We start from the raw sequence: 16801 nt of genomic DNA, 5'->3' as shown, positions 1-16801 counted from the left end.
TGGCTGTCTGTGAGTGAGCCTTCGTCAAAAAATGGAGTGCCGAGTTTGGGCTTTCACTTGGTTGGTGTCATTAATCCTCCCATTATGGTGTAGGTCAATATGACCCGATCCATCTTTTCAGCTGGCTCAAGCACTATTTATCTTCGTTTATCCACACAGATTTTCAGCATCAGCTTTCAAGCACAAACCTAATTTAAGGTCACAGACACCGGTCCTTCAAAAGGCAGGAATTAACAAACTCTGTAACAGAGAGACAGATAAGTCTTTGATTTGTTTTTGTAGGTCTGTGTGCAGACAGAAAACTCTCTCTCTCGCTCCCTCACTCGCTCCATCCTTCCCTTCTCTGTCCCTCCCTATCCAACTTTCAATAATTATTGGCAAAATGGAGTCTGTGTTGTTATTTATAACCTCAGCTTCCCTCTGTGGCACATTCCCTTGTTCAGCAATGCACCTACCACTGACATGGATGTTTCTGGTGCTGTAGCATAATTCATCATCTGGCTCCACTAACCCCACGCTGTATTCCCAGCCCCCTAAGCACCTAAGACCACAGGTGAGATCATGGGGGAGGATGGTCTGTGCAGCCTGTCTTCAGAAGAGCAGGAACAGTCTGACTTTGTCCCGCTGGTGGTTTAACAACCTTGCCATAAGGTTCCCGGACGCTGCAGCATTAAGATAGCGGTGTCAGTGCCTTGGAGACCAAGACTGGAGTTCAGGCAAGCCGGGTCCCCGAATAGCCCTACCGAAATATTCATTAATATAATATACATACGCCCACTGGGCGTCCTTAGGCATATACTTCCTGGGCTACAGCCCAGAATGTTTTATGAATAGCCCCGGATCTTCAATTTAAAAGAATAATAATATTTGTTACCAGTTCTATTTATCTGTCATTCTGTTCATGCATTAAAGCATTTAATTGATTAATTAATATGGTATCGTTAATCAGAAACGCAAGAGCATTTTGGGTCACTAGCTAGCTAACTCACTTAGGCAAGACTTGAAAGCTATGCATATACACATCTTTTTCAAAAGGAAAAAGGATGAACACAACGAGGTGCAGTTGAGGCTAGAGGCTCAAATTTAAAATCTCGTAAATGTGTTCTCCGTTATCAACATATCAACGAGTTTATGGGTAACCTATGGCGACGTCCCTGTCCCTTGTCAGAGTGACCTAGCATGAAAATGTTTTCATGTAGACAAGCAGTGTGGTATAATGGATGGGGTGTTCATGTGAGGCAGACACACAACGGACCCTGCATGCCATGGGCTGACTTTAGGTTTACTGTTTCTTGACTCAAACTGTGTGAAACTGGTGCATTTATCTGCCAGAATAAAAAAAAAAACATTCTTCCGGGGGAGTATGCCCCCCAAATCCCCTACAGGTCTGGGCTAAGCCCCAAATGTTTCCAACTCCTAGCAACACCCGTGCATACTCCCTGAAATAAGCTCTAAAGCATTACCACGGGCTCTAAACTGTAAGTACACTGTGTTCAAAAAGGGACACTGTGCTAAAATGAGACACCCCCCACAGTCGCGCATGGGAACCTGAAAGAACATGAACGTTCTTTAAGTAATGCGTCCGTGTCTCGGCTGCTGCAGTCCCTCTGGGTAGGAATGAATGTTCAGTTCCACACAACCCTCTTTCAGACATTAAACATTCAATGCCAATCAGTGATAAAGCAAAGAATTGCTCAGAAGGGGAGTGAACGTACCCCTACCCACTTAGCAGGATCAGTAAGGGTAGGGCAAGAATGAAGCTATCAGTAGCGCTCAACAGTTGGATAAGAGGAGTTAGGGACTGTGAAGCCAGAGAACCTCACACCGCCAGCCAAGTGCAAGTCCAATATCCAGTGAAATACATGGTAAGGAGGTAAAGACAACAGCCACGGACAGTCTGAAAGAATAACGTACACAAATATCTCTCTTTCTTTCTCTCTCCATTCAGGCAGTGCAGGGCTCCATAATGGTATGCATATGCTGCACATAATGCAAACTGATTAGGCCCTGCTGCTGACTTTACCAGTGTTATAATCTCTCGGCATTGTTTGAGACTCCCACTGGGCAGTTGTTTTGCGAATAAACAACTCGGCATCGCTTCTCTGTAATGAAACAGACATTGTCAGACAAGCCTACAGTAAGATATATTCAGCCCATGAAATAAAGAGAGAGTGAATGAGCTCAGTGTGAATGCAAAAACCCCTGTGAGTCGTGCTGTGGTGTTCAAAACAACAGTGAAAGCTAGGTCCCAGGAAAGGTTAACTGCTGGTTGTTTTTGCCTCTGTAAGGTTTGGTTCTCACTTCTTGTTTTTTTATACAAAGAAAATAATAATGTCTTCTGCTGTCATCATAACAGAATTGTAGCCTTTGTTTTCTTTGCCTCGCACCTACCTCAGTCTTTCTTTATTTAGATCATAGAGGAACATTTTAAGAAAACCTTTACCTGTAATTTAGATATTGTCAGGGAAAAGACCCTAAACAGTTAGTTAGCAGATTAAAGACACCATCCAGCATGTAAGTGAACTGGACTTGTTTACGCCGCGTCCGGCGGAGAGCAGACACCTTGACCAGGGTCTCTCTGACGTGCTATGCGGAAACAAGTCTCTTTATTGAAAATCCAATGTTTACACAGTTCAAACATGAAGACACTCCCAGTTCCTCTTACTATTTTACCATCTGGTCTCTGGTCCCCAGAGATAAGAATATTTACCTAAGACCCCCTCACCCAAACTCTGGGTGTCTTCCTCTTTAACACAACAATCAAGATGAGTTCACCAAACACATGGCCTCTTACACCACTAACTCAGTCTTAACCTAAACATTCCATGACACCTCTGAGTTCCACATCCCCTTTTCTCACAGACTCAGCATTCCTCTCAACAGAACAAAGAAACAGCTGAGACATCCATTTAACAAACTAATAACAAACTACAACACATATCATGATAATAATTATATAGCATATTTCTTTCACAGATATCTCCTTTTGTTGGTATCCAGTTAATAGTGTTTTTGTTGTTTTCCTTATATCAGAGAAAAAAAAACTTTAAATGTCTAAAAACATTGTTATACTCTTATAACAATGGTGAATTGTGTCTCTATTAGTCTCTTACACATTAAGATATATGGCATTGATTCCCCTTCACTGGAGAAATGCCCTGAATTTTATTATGATTTACAATGTGTTGCGGGAGCCAGCCCTTAAAGCAAATGGTAATGAAAGAAGTTTTGCTAGCGAAGGCTTGTCCTTTAGCAATGTCGTTGTATTGTTAGCAAATGCAGGCTTGAAGCTAAAGAGGCTGCCTGGATCCGGTGGTCTGAAGCTTGAGTCTTCATCTCAAGAGCTGTGTCAAGTCCTGTAGTGAACCGCCAGTTTGAGCCGTATGTGATTGATGAATGTTTCATAGACCTCCACGTACCTTTCTCTTACATTTTTGCATGTGCTTTATCTATATGCAGAAAGCAGTGTGCTTACAGGAATACCATACTTTCTAAGTAGAGAAGCCCAACAAAATAAGGGGGAAAATACTTCAAGTTGTGTTTTTCTCCGGTGGTAATTATCAAAATGAGATGCCCATTTTGCTGCTTTAAATGAGGCCTCTGAACGAGCGGATCACTTAGCAGTGCATATATTTACTCGTGTCTGCTCTCCTGAATCATTACCATTTATGTTGAAACTGTTAACAATTATTTGCCCTGTGGTTGTTTACTCACACTGGAGTTTCGTTTACTCAATTGATGCAAATCCACATTTATCCAATGGTTTAGGGTGATCCATGCATGGCCAGGAAATGGAAATGTGTATATATATATATTTATTTATACATATATATATATATATATTTATAGTAATTCTGAGATCTCCTGGTAGCCTGGAGTGTGCTTTAACACAGGGTGACCGCTGAAGGCCAGCTAATACATCATCACAACGGAAATGAAACCTGGGAGGCTCCAGAGAGTGTAGCTTTTAAAAGCTCTGGAGTGCCCTGGTAGACACAGACCTAATGTTTCAGAAGTTCTGATTGCACACAATCTATCGGTCATGCTGCACAGACTCGCCAAAAGTTTATAGGAGGTGTTACATATGCACATACACTGCTACACACACATACGCACACACACACACACACACACACACACACACACACACACACACACACACGTTCACATATATATTCACTTTTGTGGAAACCATTTTGCTGTCTTCTCTTTTCGATTCTGAGCGTGTCAGATCCAATAGTGCGGCTGCACCTTCATCACAGGCCCCTCTTTGTTTTAGCAGCCGATGTGGAGCAGTTTCTTTTCTTATTGAATAGTTTCAGATGACTTAAAGATGCTCTCCAACCCCTACCACCCACCCACAAACCCAGCCCTGCTTCTTTTGACTCCTGGCTGTTTAAGCCGGGCCCAAAAGCACAGGGATGGAGTTCAGACTGCCTGTCAAGCTGCCGCGTGTGTCGCAAATCCCACCCTCTGGTCGGGGACCGCGGCTCGGCAGAGAGGAACAGTCAGAATCAGGCAGACCAAAATTGCTTCCGACGTGGCAAGTGGGAGAGTCCTATCCAAAGGGGCGCCCCTGCACCATCAAAGTAATTGTGTAATCTCTGAAGGTCCTGAGCTTTTTTTTTTTTTCCCGCTCTCTCTCGCTCCTTTTCTTTCCTCTCCTGCCTGTCTCTTCTTTCGTGCTTCTCAGAAAGGATTTACTCCGTCTCATATCCCTGTTCCTCCCCGCTGACCGCCGCTCACATATTTAAATCGTGCTCAAGGAAGTGGACTGCGCATGAACCTCGCGAGGGTCAGCAGCTTTGCTCCCAGTCGGAACGCATGCAAGCAATGGAGAGAAAAAAAAGGGTAGATGGGGAGGGAGGAGGAGTGGAGGACTTTTTTACCCTCCATTTCTCCTCTCCTCTCTCTCTCTCTTTCTCTCTCTCTCTCTCTCTCTCTCTCTCTCTCTCTCCCCCCTTCCTTCTGTGCAACTTCTCATTGCATCCGATCCATGCTCCCAGAGGTGGACTGTATAGGCAATTTACTAAATGGAGGCAGTATCCAACATGATTTATTCAAAAAATGACACTGGTAATATCGTCATAACACCGCGCACCGTGGAAACGGGGCAAGGCGAGGCGAGGCGGTGTTAAATAAATCAGAATGGCTTTGGCGGTTTACGCGTGGCGGCTCCCTGCGCACAATGCATGATAGGTATTAATACATCTGTTTTTACTGTCTGCTGTTCCATTAACTCCGCGTTTGATGGTTATTGTTCAGTGTCGGACCTCCGAACCCTTTGCCAACGGGGGAATTTTCCAAGCACTGTCAGGAGCCGTGCACTTCGCTCGGTCTGTTCCTCTCCATTTCGTTTATTTCTGCGAGGGCCCTGCAGATTTTTCATGTCTCCACTAATCAAGCGCGAGACCCGAGGCTGACGTTCTCGCAACATGCCGTCGCAGATATTTTACTGCCAGGAAACGTCCATGTGGTAGGCTTCTGCGCTCTGGTAACAGCCCCCTGAAGTAGCTCTCCCTGATGAAATGTGATAGTTGCTGTGATAAAATGCTCTCCCTTGAAAATGATTACCGGTGACTGCTTCGGTCACCAATTGCCTGTTATCGCATGGATTTTTTCCAATGTTCCCTTTTTGTTGTTGTTTCTCTCTGTGCGTGTGGGGGTGGGAATGTGTGTGTGTGTGTGTGTGTGTGTGTGTGTGTATGTGTGTGTGTGTGGTCTTCGTAATGTCCAGCTGAGTGTGGTTCATCTGTCATCAACAACGAGGGCATCATGTTGTCCCCGAACTACCCCATGAACTACGACAACAACCATGAGTGCATCTACAGTATTCAGGTTCAAGCAGGCAAAGGCATCAACATATCGGCCAGGACTTTCCACTTGGCTCAGGGGGACATTCTCAAGGTAACTTCGTCAATTTTTTTCTCATATATGACACAAAGTGCCAGATTTGACATGGCATCAAAGGTAACTACTGTTACAGTGAAAATGTTTCTGGTTCTTAGGCTACCTGTGTATTTTTTGTTTGTTTGTTTGTTTCGTTCTGTTTTGTGATGGTACACTTCAAGACTTCAATTTGCTTCTAGAATATTACCAAACGTGTTTGCCATATAAGTCATCAAGCATACACGTCATCAAGCATAATATTGTCAACACACTCACAGAGATGATTCATCAAAGGATAAAGCAAGGTTCTGATAGAACACAGGCATTTAGAGGGGTCATCAGTTGGCAGGGATTATTATTATATATGTATTACATATTATTATATATCACCTAAACCATAGGTCTATTTCTGTTGGATAGTATTTCAAACATGGCAGAGAATAATGCCACCTAATGGGCCTCTAATGCAGTAATCACCATCATAGTTAAGCTTAAATTACTGTACCAGAGACAGTAGCTTGGCGCAATATGGCTACTGCTACATTTTATGGGAATGGCCCTTTGTTTTTATGCCCTAGTCAGAGGATGAATCACGTAATCCATTCGGCATGGTCGTGCATTTGCCTCAATAGACCTAGCCTCCTCTCAGTGGTAAGGGTGATGATGTATGGGTTTCTCCACAGATCTACGACGGCAAGGACAGCGGGGCTCATGTGCTGGGGGCGTTCACCGGCTCAGCCATGCTTGGCCTCACTCTCATCAGCACCTCCAACCACCTCTGGCTGGAGTTCTTCTCCGACGACGATGCCACGGGCGAGGGCTTCAAGCTGGTCTACTCCAGTAAGTCGTGACAGCAAACCACCCCACCGACACACACCAGCACCAGTGCCAGAGAAGCAGTTATTGCCAAAACTACACAAAAGCCATGAAAAGGGACGATCAGGAGCAAATTAGGCTTGTCAAAGGTCTAATTTTTGGGACATCCGTGTGGAAATGTTTTCCTGCCCCGGCAGAGCTTTGTGAAAGCATTTTGGGGGGAGAAAAAGGTGAGGAAACAAGAGTGCCCTCAAAGGTAATAAAGCTTAGCCAGATCAGCAGGATTAGCAGTCTGTGAAAAAGAGACAGAGCGAGCAATCCGACTGGGGCCCGTCTAAGGTTTTTCTCTCCCGAAGAGAATTTGGGACCAAAAGAAGAAAAAAAAGAAGACGCCAAAGAAGAGAAGAAAAAAATGGGTCAGAAAAAAAAGAAGAAAAACACGCTAACCTGCTCGTGGGCTATCTCATTTGAAATCTACTTAAAGCCCCGTCTGTCTGAGATTTCATTTCACCTGCTGGATTAGCTATTTGATTGCATAATAAAGGTCAGGGGAAAAGCGGAGGAAGGTGAGGCTACCGCAGCTCCCCCAGCTGTGTGTGTGTGGGGGGGGGGGGGGGGCAGCTCCCCCAGCCGTGGTAATTTAAGGGGGGGGGGGGGGGGGGGGGGGGCGCTGTAGGGTGGAGAGGTGTGAAAGTAGATTAGAGCAGGTTTTTATGTAGTCCTTGTTTTTTTTTCCTGCAAGCCTGGCTATTTGTAGACAAATGCCAAGAGACAATGACCTGTAATCAAGCCGCAATCAACCATGGGTGACAGAATGCAATTCTCAAGAGGCCTATGCAAGCTCTCCATTTCAGCTCGGCTGCCGTCATCACTTTCAGGGGGACGGGGGGGGACTGGGGGGGACGGGGGGGGGGGGGGGGGGGGGGACAGGGGGGAGGGTTTGCTGTTAACAAGGAGCTGTGGTAATGCATTTCTGGGGTGTACATTCCTCTTAGTGTCGTGTCCTCAAGAATGTGTCGTGTTGTCTGTTTAAACACGAATTGATTTAGCTTTTACTGAAAACCCCTCGAAGCCTGTCACTTATTTTTCGAACATTGACCGTAATCTTTAAAGGCTAAGCTGAAATCATCCTTTTAGATTCAATTTGGCGCTTCACTGTATGCGCTGAAAAGCAGGGCATGCCCATGATTACATTTTTTCCCCCATACTTTTTTTGTGCCCTCCCAACTCCCATTTTACTTCGGAGTTAAAAGTCTACGATGAGCACAATGCTAATGGGCAATAATAACAGGGAGTTTCTCTCAGTTTGTCAGCCTGTGCCACGGCGCTGAATACAACTCCACATTTTAATTGTTCTGCCTGCTTAGCAAGGGTCCCTCCCTGCCTGGCATCACAGTGGGATGTTAAAGTCAAATTGTCGATGATAATGATCGCCCTAATGGCGAATTTTCCCAGCTTTAATGACAACCCACTGAAAGCTCAGAGAGAGAGAGGAGTGAAAAAAAGAGAGAATAACACAGGATGACATATTCCAAATGGCCATTGAGCTAATGGGGGGGCGGGGGGGGGAATTAATTGGCGGTTTCAGTCATAAGCTTGGATTTATGCATCATTCAAGTTCAGAAGGCTCTATGTAAATTTGGGCAAATCGTTATCCACCACTCAACCACACCCTTTCCCCTGGCAGGTTTTGAGCTTTCCCACTGCGACGATCCAGGTGTGCCCCAGTTTGGCTACAAGGTCAACGACCAGGGCCACTTCTCCGGCAGCACCATCACCTACAAGTGCAACCCTGGCTACACCCTGCACGGCAGCAGCGTGCTCAAGTGCATGACGGGCGAGAGACGCACCTGGGACAACCCGCTGCCCTCCTGCATAGGTTAGTGGGCAATATATGACCAAGCATCAATCTCACATGCTGAGCGAGAAACAACCTTGCAGATCTTCTTTTGCAACAACAAAAATAACAAAAAGTCGTTATCCAACAGTTGTTATCCAATCTCGTATTGTTCGCTCATTCATGGTAAGTCCTTGGTTCGTGTTGTAACAGCTTTTTTTTATTTTGATTTGGATGAAAGGTTTGGGTCAGGTGTCTACTTTGCTAAATGTTGCGGTTGTAAACACTATATAATGCCCTTGTTAGCTGTTTATAATCACCAACCATGAGACATGGGCTTTGTCTAATATCTCTCTAAACTAAATGTGCTTCGTTGGTGTAAAACCAAGGTAGCCATCAGGCCACGACCCTGTAGTTAGCCTGCAGTCTAAGCCCCTCCTCTCATTGAGGGGTAACCAAGGTTACAGTCGTTGGTCCCTCCCATTTGTCATAATTAGTAAAGCTGCAGATGTAGGCCTGTCCTTGCTGTGTACTTAGTAACTATGCTGCATTCCACCGCCCATTGATATGCTGCAAGAGAAGACCCGCACTGCAGTTTGACAAGATTCTAATCCCGAGGTTTTAATTCAGCATTACAGCACATTAAGAAAAACTTTGTCCGGAAATTTGCAGTGCTTTGCGAATTGCCGGTGAATGCCAATAGCTTCGTGTGTCCTCCGCATCCTCCCCATGCAAATGTTTCTCTCCCATGTCTCCAAACAATCTTGACATTAAGAATTCAGTACCCTGAGCCATCTTAAGGAACACATACTGCAAATCCATACTCTTAAGCTCTTTGCGCTGGAAATAACAGTGATAAGGGGACCTGGAGGGAAACAAAAAAAAAGAGCAAATGATCATTGACTCGCTCCGAGAGAGGCTCACACGCTCAGTGCAAAGACAGCCCATTATTGCACCAACCACCCCTTGTTTTATTGTGGGAACCTGATTAGACAGAATTGGCCCGGTAATGACTTCATATTGGTGCTCCTCCTGACCTCACAGCAGATACCTCCATGGTCTGGATCTTATTTAACAAGCTGTGATCAACCACCGATTTGGCCCCCGTATCCCCCACACACACACACACACACACAAACACACACACCTCCCTTTCAAATCGACACAGTTATCATCTGTATGGCATCCACAGAGAATACGAGTTGTAAACACATTTTTCTTTTTGGCTGGTAAATCTGTTTGTTATGGGTCCTGAAACCCTCACATTTGATAGATCTGAAAACACTGTTGTAGTGGGAGAGCAGTGTGCCTAAATCCACTCTGTTTACATGCCCCACCATCAACAGCCAACAAACCATCTGGTCACAGTGTGTTGGCTGTTACTAATAGACTTCAGTTTAGTCACACTTTAGTTATGGTAAGGGTTTGCTGGTACTAAGATGGTAGGTAGTTGATAGTTATGCTTGGCTATCCACTGATAGTTTGTTCTTTATTCATTATGGCTATCAAAATGAAGTGCTACCATTTTCTTTTATTTAGGCCTTCGGAGATGTTATATTTAAATGGTGTAAGAATGATTTTAAAATCTTCATGTCCAGGTAGGCATCGGCCTCGCTTGATGGGACAGTTGAAAAGTCCTTCATTGTTGAAAAGTTAGCCCCTTGAAGTTTTCATGGTAATACTGTTTTAAGACTTCTCGAACTGACATTAATAATGAATGCTTAATAATCCAAGAGATTTTACCTCCTCGTACTTAAGAAATATGTGGGTCATTTGACGTGACCTTTGCAAGCTTGGAAATTCTGGAGAAGAAAATGAAGCCTTTCACTCCTCCTCTGATATTTTTATTACAGATGAAATATTTAACCATTTTTGATTTGAGTCCACAGGAAGAAGGGATGGATACTGTGGAGTGCCCTCCCCCCTAACAAAAAGTAATATTATACTATGAGAAAGAAAACACAATACGGAAAGCTTTATAAGATCGGCATATTTTGCCACCGTAATGGCTTTTATGTTCTATGCACAACACACCATTATCAACAGTGCACACAGTTTAAGGGTGAAATCACACTCACACACACAGATAATCACCTCACTCCCTAATAGCACACTCTGTCATGGTGTGACAATTAGGGTGAAGAGCATGTGTTTAAAAAAAATAAAATAAACTGTCTGGACCGAGATCTTCAGCCCCTACTGGTGTTTTGCGTTGACTCCAGTCGCATGAGTGGCCAATAATGTTTGATTGAGTGGTGTTGGGTAGCCTGTGACATGGGATGGAGCTGTTGCCCAGATGAAGAATGTGTGGTGCAAGATGTTAGTTTAGGAAAGTGGAAGGGCAGAGAGAGAGAGAGAGAGAGAGAGAGAAAGAGAGAAAGAGAGAAGGAGGAAGGAGATGGAGGGGGTGTGGGGGTAGGTGGGGGGGTAAAGTTCCCCGCAGTATCCCAAACCCTCTCTAATGTTCATATTAATCAAGTAGCGAAATCTGAACCCTGTTATTCAGGCTTCATTGAACTGTGCATCTATTGTTTGTCATGTAGATGGCTTATGCAAATCAGGCCCTGGCAAAAAGGGAAGAAGGTAGAAACGCTAATAAATGGGCAGCAGACTCCTGAAACAGACCCAGCATATGTATCAGGGAGAGAGAGAGGGGGAGAGAGAGAGAGAGAGAGAGAGAGAGAGAGAGAGGGAGAAGAGAGGGGGAGAGAGAGGGAAAGGGAGAGAGGGGGAGCGAGAGAGAGAGGGAGAGAGGGAGAAGAGAGAGAAGGAGAGGGAGAGAGTTTGCCCATCGAAAGTTGGTTAATAAAGCGCTGGCTAAGGGGCAGACTAATAAAGGCGAGGTCTGCGTCAGCCTCAACAGAGCCCAACAGCAGTCAGGAAGGCACACGGACATTCACATCAGGCCTCATTGGCTCCTGTGATTGATGTTGTGGTGAGGAAAGCGAGGGAGGGAGAAAGAGAGGAGTGAGAGAGAAAGAATGAAAAGACTGTGAAATACAGAGAGAAGAGGCAAAAGAGTGAGGGAGATAGAGGAGTAGAGGGATAAGGAGGTGATCAGAATGAGAGAGAAGGATGGAAACAGAGTGAGATAAATAGAGACAAGAGCAGAGTTCGTATGTGTGTGTGTGTGTGTGTGTGAGAGGGAGAGGAAGAGTCCTACACAGCACTGAGACAAAGCCAGAGAGAGTGAGGGGCTGCAGGGCATAGTAAGCACATATGAGAGAGAAGAGGGGGCGCACCGACTCCCTCCACCTATCACCAAACTGGCATCACCAGGCCAGGTGTTCAGGCAGCAGCTTATCGTCTTGCTGATAGTCTGTGAACACCCTCGCGAGGCTCTATCGATTTACCTTGATCACTCCCAGCAACTTGCCTGTTTCTCTGTGCTGTCTGAGACCGCTGTTGCATTCGTTTGCCAGGGAATCCTCTAATTGCTTTCACTCTCGCTACAGAGCTCTTTCAAAAGACATCGGTGCGACGAGAGCTTTCTTTGTGTTTACACGTGTGTTCTTTCCACCTCTCTCTCGCTCTCTCTCTCTCTCTCTCTCTCTTCTTACTTGCTCTGTAGCTGAATGTGGGGGTCGATTCAAAGGAGAGTCTACTGGCCGCATCCTGTCGCCCGGATACCCGTTTCCCTACGACAACAACCTCCGTTGCACCTGGACTATTGAAGTCGACACGGGCAACATCGTCAGGTTGTTGGTCATTAGCTTGTTGATCAATTTGCTTCTTTATGACCAGACATTTAGCCGTTCAGCCTCTGTCGGTTCAGAGACTAGATTGTTATATTATCCAAACAGATCGCCAAGGTCATTTTATGTGGGCTTTTGAAGAGACTTACACTAAATGGTGTCTCTGCATATCACCTGGGTAGCAAAAGCTGTGATGTCATGTCGAACCAAGATGCTCTCTTTTTCTCTCTTTGTTTTTTTATTTTATTTTTTCATCGCCACCTCATATGCGTGGCTGTAGCCTTGAGGCTGGGAGCATAATGAGACTCGAAAACGCTCTGCATAGATTCAATTATTAGCACTGCACAGAGCCAACACTATGTAACCTTGCAGGCAAGCAATACATCCTGGCCCAACTTTTAATGGCGCAGAACTTTTTCGAACTCTCATCTGTTACTTTTTTGGTTGGAAGAGGGGGGGCTCCTGTGGTCGGAGCCTTTCTAAGGAAGAGACCCCGACTTCAGTATGCTGCCAGTGATTATGCAAGTGTTTAGTTTAAGAGCACACCATGCTGGGCTTTAATTGGCCCTTGGGCCTCTCCTATTTATTTATGACAGCAAGGATAAGAGGGTGAAATGTATCTGTTTGTACATTTATTTATTTCGTTTCATAAAGTCCTAGTAGGAAGCACATGGTTTTTTTTTTTGTTTAATTATGCAGCCATTTTATCTTCCCTCAAAGAGGTACTTAGCGCGTAATAAAAAGTAGTGTACCATATCGTCAGCATTTATTTTTTGGGGCTGTAAATTTGCCAATGCGCTTGACGTTGGGGAATGAGATCGAAAGATATGAACATCGGCCTCAGGTGGCTCCTTCACGTTATTAGAAGGTGAGAAATAAGATGTACCAATCAGCTCGGTAGTCTGTCTGACTGAACTTAATTTGCTAGTATGTGCTTTCTTTGAATCATACAAGTGCCATTGCCTTTTTTTACTTGTTGATCTTATGACCAATGCAAATTCTGTCTGAAGGTGGACACTTCCAATGTAGCAAGATCAACCTCTACAAAATGTGTGGCCCTTCTGTGTACCAAATTTACACGACTTCACCTATTTCTTTTAACTCTGGGTGGTACTAAGTACTAGCACTGGGTGCCATTAAGATCTTGAGTGAACTTTCAACTTTCAACTTTCTCCACCTGAACTGACCTCCAGTCCGGTAACACTTTCCCTGCACTGACTGCTCTCCTGGTTCCACAGTGTACAGTTCCTGGCCTTTGATACAGAAGCCTCCCACGACATCCTGAAGGTCTGGGACGGTGCCCCCGAGAACGAGATGTCCTTGCGGGAGGTGAGCGGCTCCCTCCTGCCCGAAGGCATCCACAGCACCCTCAACATGGTCACCATCCAGTTTGAGACCGACTTCTACATCAGCAAGTCCGGTTTCGCCATCGAGTTCTCAAGTAAGTTTCGAAAACAACCTCTCAGTCTTGCTATATCTGGACTTGTTTGTCTTGCTCACTGTTTTTTTTTTTGCTTCCCCCCACTCTTTGTCTACATGTCTGTCTTTCTCTCTGCTTGTCTGCCAGACGCTCTCAATCTCTTACTCTCATTTCTCTGATCTTCTCATTCGCTCGCTTTTCAAAAGGTGATTGGCAGGTTTAGTTCCACGTTTCTCTTGTCATATTTTGTGATCGGCGCGTATCACTGGAAATGTTACCAAACAAGTTTGTTGTTTCTCCACTCTCCCACCCATTTGAGTGATTGAAGGCTTCGCATCTCGTATCATCGGCGGGATTTGGTTTTGAGTGACAGGACTTGAATGAACACGTCCACTTTGCAGTCCTCATTAATTGGCTCAATCTGTCTGTCTTTTTTTTTCATTGCTGCTCATTCATTCTTTTTTTTTTTTTTTCTTCTCTCTTCCCTCTCTTGATTGACAGGCTCAGTGGCCACAGCCTGCAGGGATGCCGGCGTTCCGATGAACGGGAGCCGGAACGGAGACGGCAGGGAGCCAGGAGACACGGTGACCTTTCAGTGCGACCCGGGCTACGAGCTGCAGGGGGAGATGAAGATCACCTGCATCCAGGTGGAAAACCGCTACTATTGGCAGCCCAGCCCGCCCGTCTGCATAGGTAAGCCTCCACGCATTGCAGAGGACAAAGAGGAGATGGGAAGAGGGGAAGGGGATGGGATTTTGTTGGTAGTTGGCACCATAATCGCTTGTCAAACGCGGAGCGAGAGAGTGCTCGAGTTTGGGGGATTAGTTGCCCAAAGGCACGTCAACGTCGGCGGAGTGTTCCAGAAAGCTGGCACTGTTGGGAGCCCCCTCCATCCCATCCCCACCACTCCTTCCTCCTCCTCTGCCTGGAACCCGCTCATTTCCATTTAGCATAAAGATCCTTGAGAAGCACTGAAGTCGATCAGGCCTGGCTCCTCAGCCAGCCAGCCAGCCAGCCAACCACCCAGCCGTGTTGAGGAGACTACAGTCTACCCGCTGATGTTAGAGTGGTTGAAATTAATGAATAGCAAATTAAGGAGGGTGGCTGTCAGATCTGCGGCTTTTTGACAGAAATTCTTCAGAAGTGCACGGTCTCATCTGGAATAAGCATTGTGTGTGTGTGCGTGTGTGTGTGTGTGTGTGAGTTTATGGGTGTGTGTATGTGTTCCTGTGTGTGTGTGTGTGTATGAGTGTGTGTATGAGCCTGCCCAGCCCCCACCTCCCTGCACCACGACCACTCATGTCCCTCTCCTTCCATCCTCTCATCTTCTCTCTTCTCTTCTCCTCTCTTTCCCTCTCCATTCTCTCCCCTGCCTTGCCGTGCCTTTTTCGCAAATTAGCCTATTTTCTTTGACTCTTTTGAAATCCCGAGCTGCATGTGGCGAAGAAGATTGAGGTAGCCTGAATCCCCACCCACCCACCCCTGGTGCTGTGAATTACTCCCCATTACCACGCTCCTACTGCACAGATGCTGGGAAAGTATGACCAAGGAGAAAGACAAAACCGAGTTAAAAAAAAGAGAGAGAGATTGACGTGGCCTCTGCTTCCGATGCGTTGTGTTACTGATTCAAATCTTTGCTCTCCCTTCTCCGTAGCTCCTTGTGGGGGTAACCTCACCGGCTCCTCAGGGTTCATCTTGTCCCCAAACTACCCGCACCCGTACCCACACAGCAAAGACTGCGACTGGTTGATAGCGGTCAACACGGATTACGTCCTGTCACTGGCATTCATCAGGTAAGCGATCATCTCCGCAGTCATTATAGGCCCAGATACCCCTAAGGCCTTTCCTCAGTCCCTCCACATCAACCCGAGTTATAAAAAGTTATTAGCTATTGCTAAGCATTTTCACAGTTTGATTAACATGCAGTTGGTGTTGAAAGGAGATAATTAGCCCAGCTGGAATTCTTTGCTCATTTTGTCAGTAATGAACCCGTCGCTGATCCTCCTCGTTTTTTTTTCCTCCTTTTCTTTTTTTTCTTCTCCGCTGGCTTCACTTTAAGGTGTAGGCGCCATGGTCTTGACCATGAATGATGTGACCAATTAATACAAAAGGAGACTTGATGAATGTGTTTCACAGTCAAATAATGCCGCTAATTGTGGCCATTTTTCATTTAACCTTTTGCATGAGGTGAAAACGTAGCCAGCTGGGGGGGGGGTGGGTGGCATCCGCCACACTCGAGGTCAGAAGCGGGTCAAAGTCAGTGAGCCATCCGGCTGTCAGCACGGGCCCGCATTTGCTGGTATTCCTCAAACCTGAATCCTGCACCTAAGCTCCCATTGTCTCCCCGCCCCAACCTGAAAAGCTTGCAGGCTTGCTGGCTGAGGTTTTTAAGTCGTCGGTGGGCTCAGAGCCAAGTAGACAGGGCTGTGGAATCTCAATCACTGTGTGTGATCTGTAGGTGCATCAGAGAAGCAGCAGCAGCAGTGAAAGGGCTTGTCTGAGAATCATCCTCTCTCTCTCTCTCTCTCTCTCTCTTTTTCTCCCGTGCATCTCCTCCCCCAGCCTTCCTTCTTCCTTCTCTAATTCTCTGTCTGTTAGCCTTCCTCTCTGTTCTATCTCTCCATCTCTTCCTCTAGCTTTCACTTTCTATCTCTCCATCCTGACCCCTCTCTCTCTCTCTCTCTCTCTCTCTCTCTCTGTGTCTGTCTCTCTCTCTCTTTTTCTCTCCCATGCATCTTCTTCCTTCTCTAATTCTCTGTCTGTTAGCCTTCCTCTCTGTTCTATCTCTCCATCAATTCCTCTAGCTTTCACTTTCTATCTCTCCATCCCTTCCTCTCTCTCTCTCTCTCTCTCTCTCTCTCTCTCTCTCTCTCTCTCTTTCATTGCCGCTGCAGCGGTGACTTTGAGATAATGAAGCTGAATATTCACTCTCGGAAATGTTCAGCCTCTTCCTTCAGGCACGTCATGGCTGGCGGGCCCCGTGAGCGCGACGACTCTTAGATGCCGAGTCCCACCCGAAACTAAGTCTGCCTATGATTATGCTTGTCACACATATCTGTACTGAGACATTTCCATAGGGGTTGGGGTGTCTGAGTGTGCCGGGGCGGGGGAGAAGTGTTTCAAAGCAACTTCAGTGTCTATAAT

At 45.9% G+C, this 16801-nt stretch overlaps 1 protein-coding gene across 4 annotated transcripts in view; it reads left to right on the top strand.

Annotated features, from left to right (window-relative positions):
- Positions 1-16801, top strand: part of csmd3b (CUB and Sushi multiple domains 3b) — a 363440-nt gene that overhangs the window by 230925 nt on the left and 115714 nt on the right. For all 4 annotated transcript variants that reach the window (XM_031585978.2, XM_031585977.2, XM_042710744.1 and 1 more), the window contains 7 exons: positions 5738-5907; positions 6573-6729; positions 8393-8584; positions 12114-12240; positions 13476-13678; positions 14159-14350; positions 15312-15450. In XM_031585978.2, the coding sequence (XP_031441838.1) occupies positions 5738-5907; positions 6573-6729; positions 8393-8584; positions 12114-12240; positions 13476-13678; positions 14159-14350; positions 15312-15450 (1180 nt within the window). The remainder of the gene's footprint in view (positions 1-5737; positions 5908-6572; positions 6730-8392; positions 8585-12113; positions 12241-13475; positions 13679-14158; positions 14351-15311; positions 15451-16801) is intronic.

This window comes from Clupea harengus, chromosome 19 (genome assembly GCF_900700415.2).
Source record: "Clupea harengus chromosome 19, Ch_v2.0.2, whole genome shotgun sequence".
NCBI lineage: Eukaryota > Metazoa > Chordata > Actinopteri > Clupeiformes > Clupeidae > Clupea > Clupea harengus.
The sequence above is the reverse complement of the archived record's forward strand: the minus strand, read 5'-3'. Positions and strand labels throughout refer to the sequence as shown.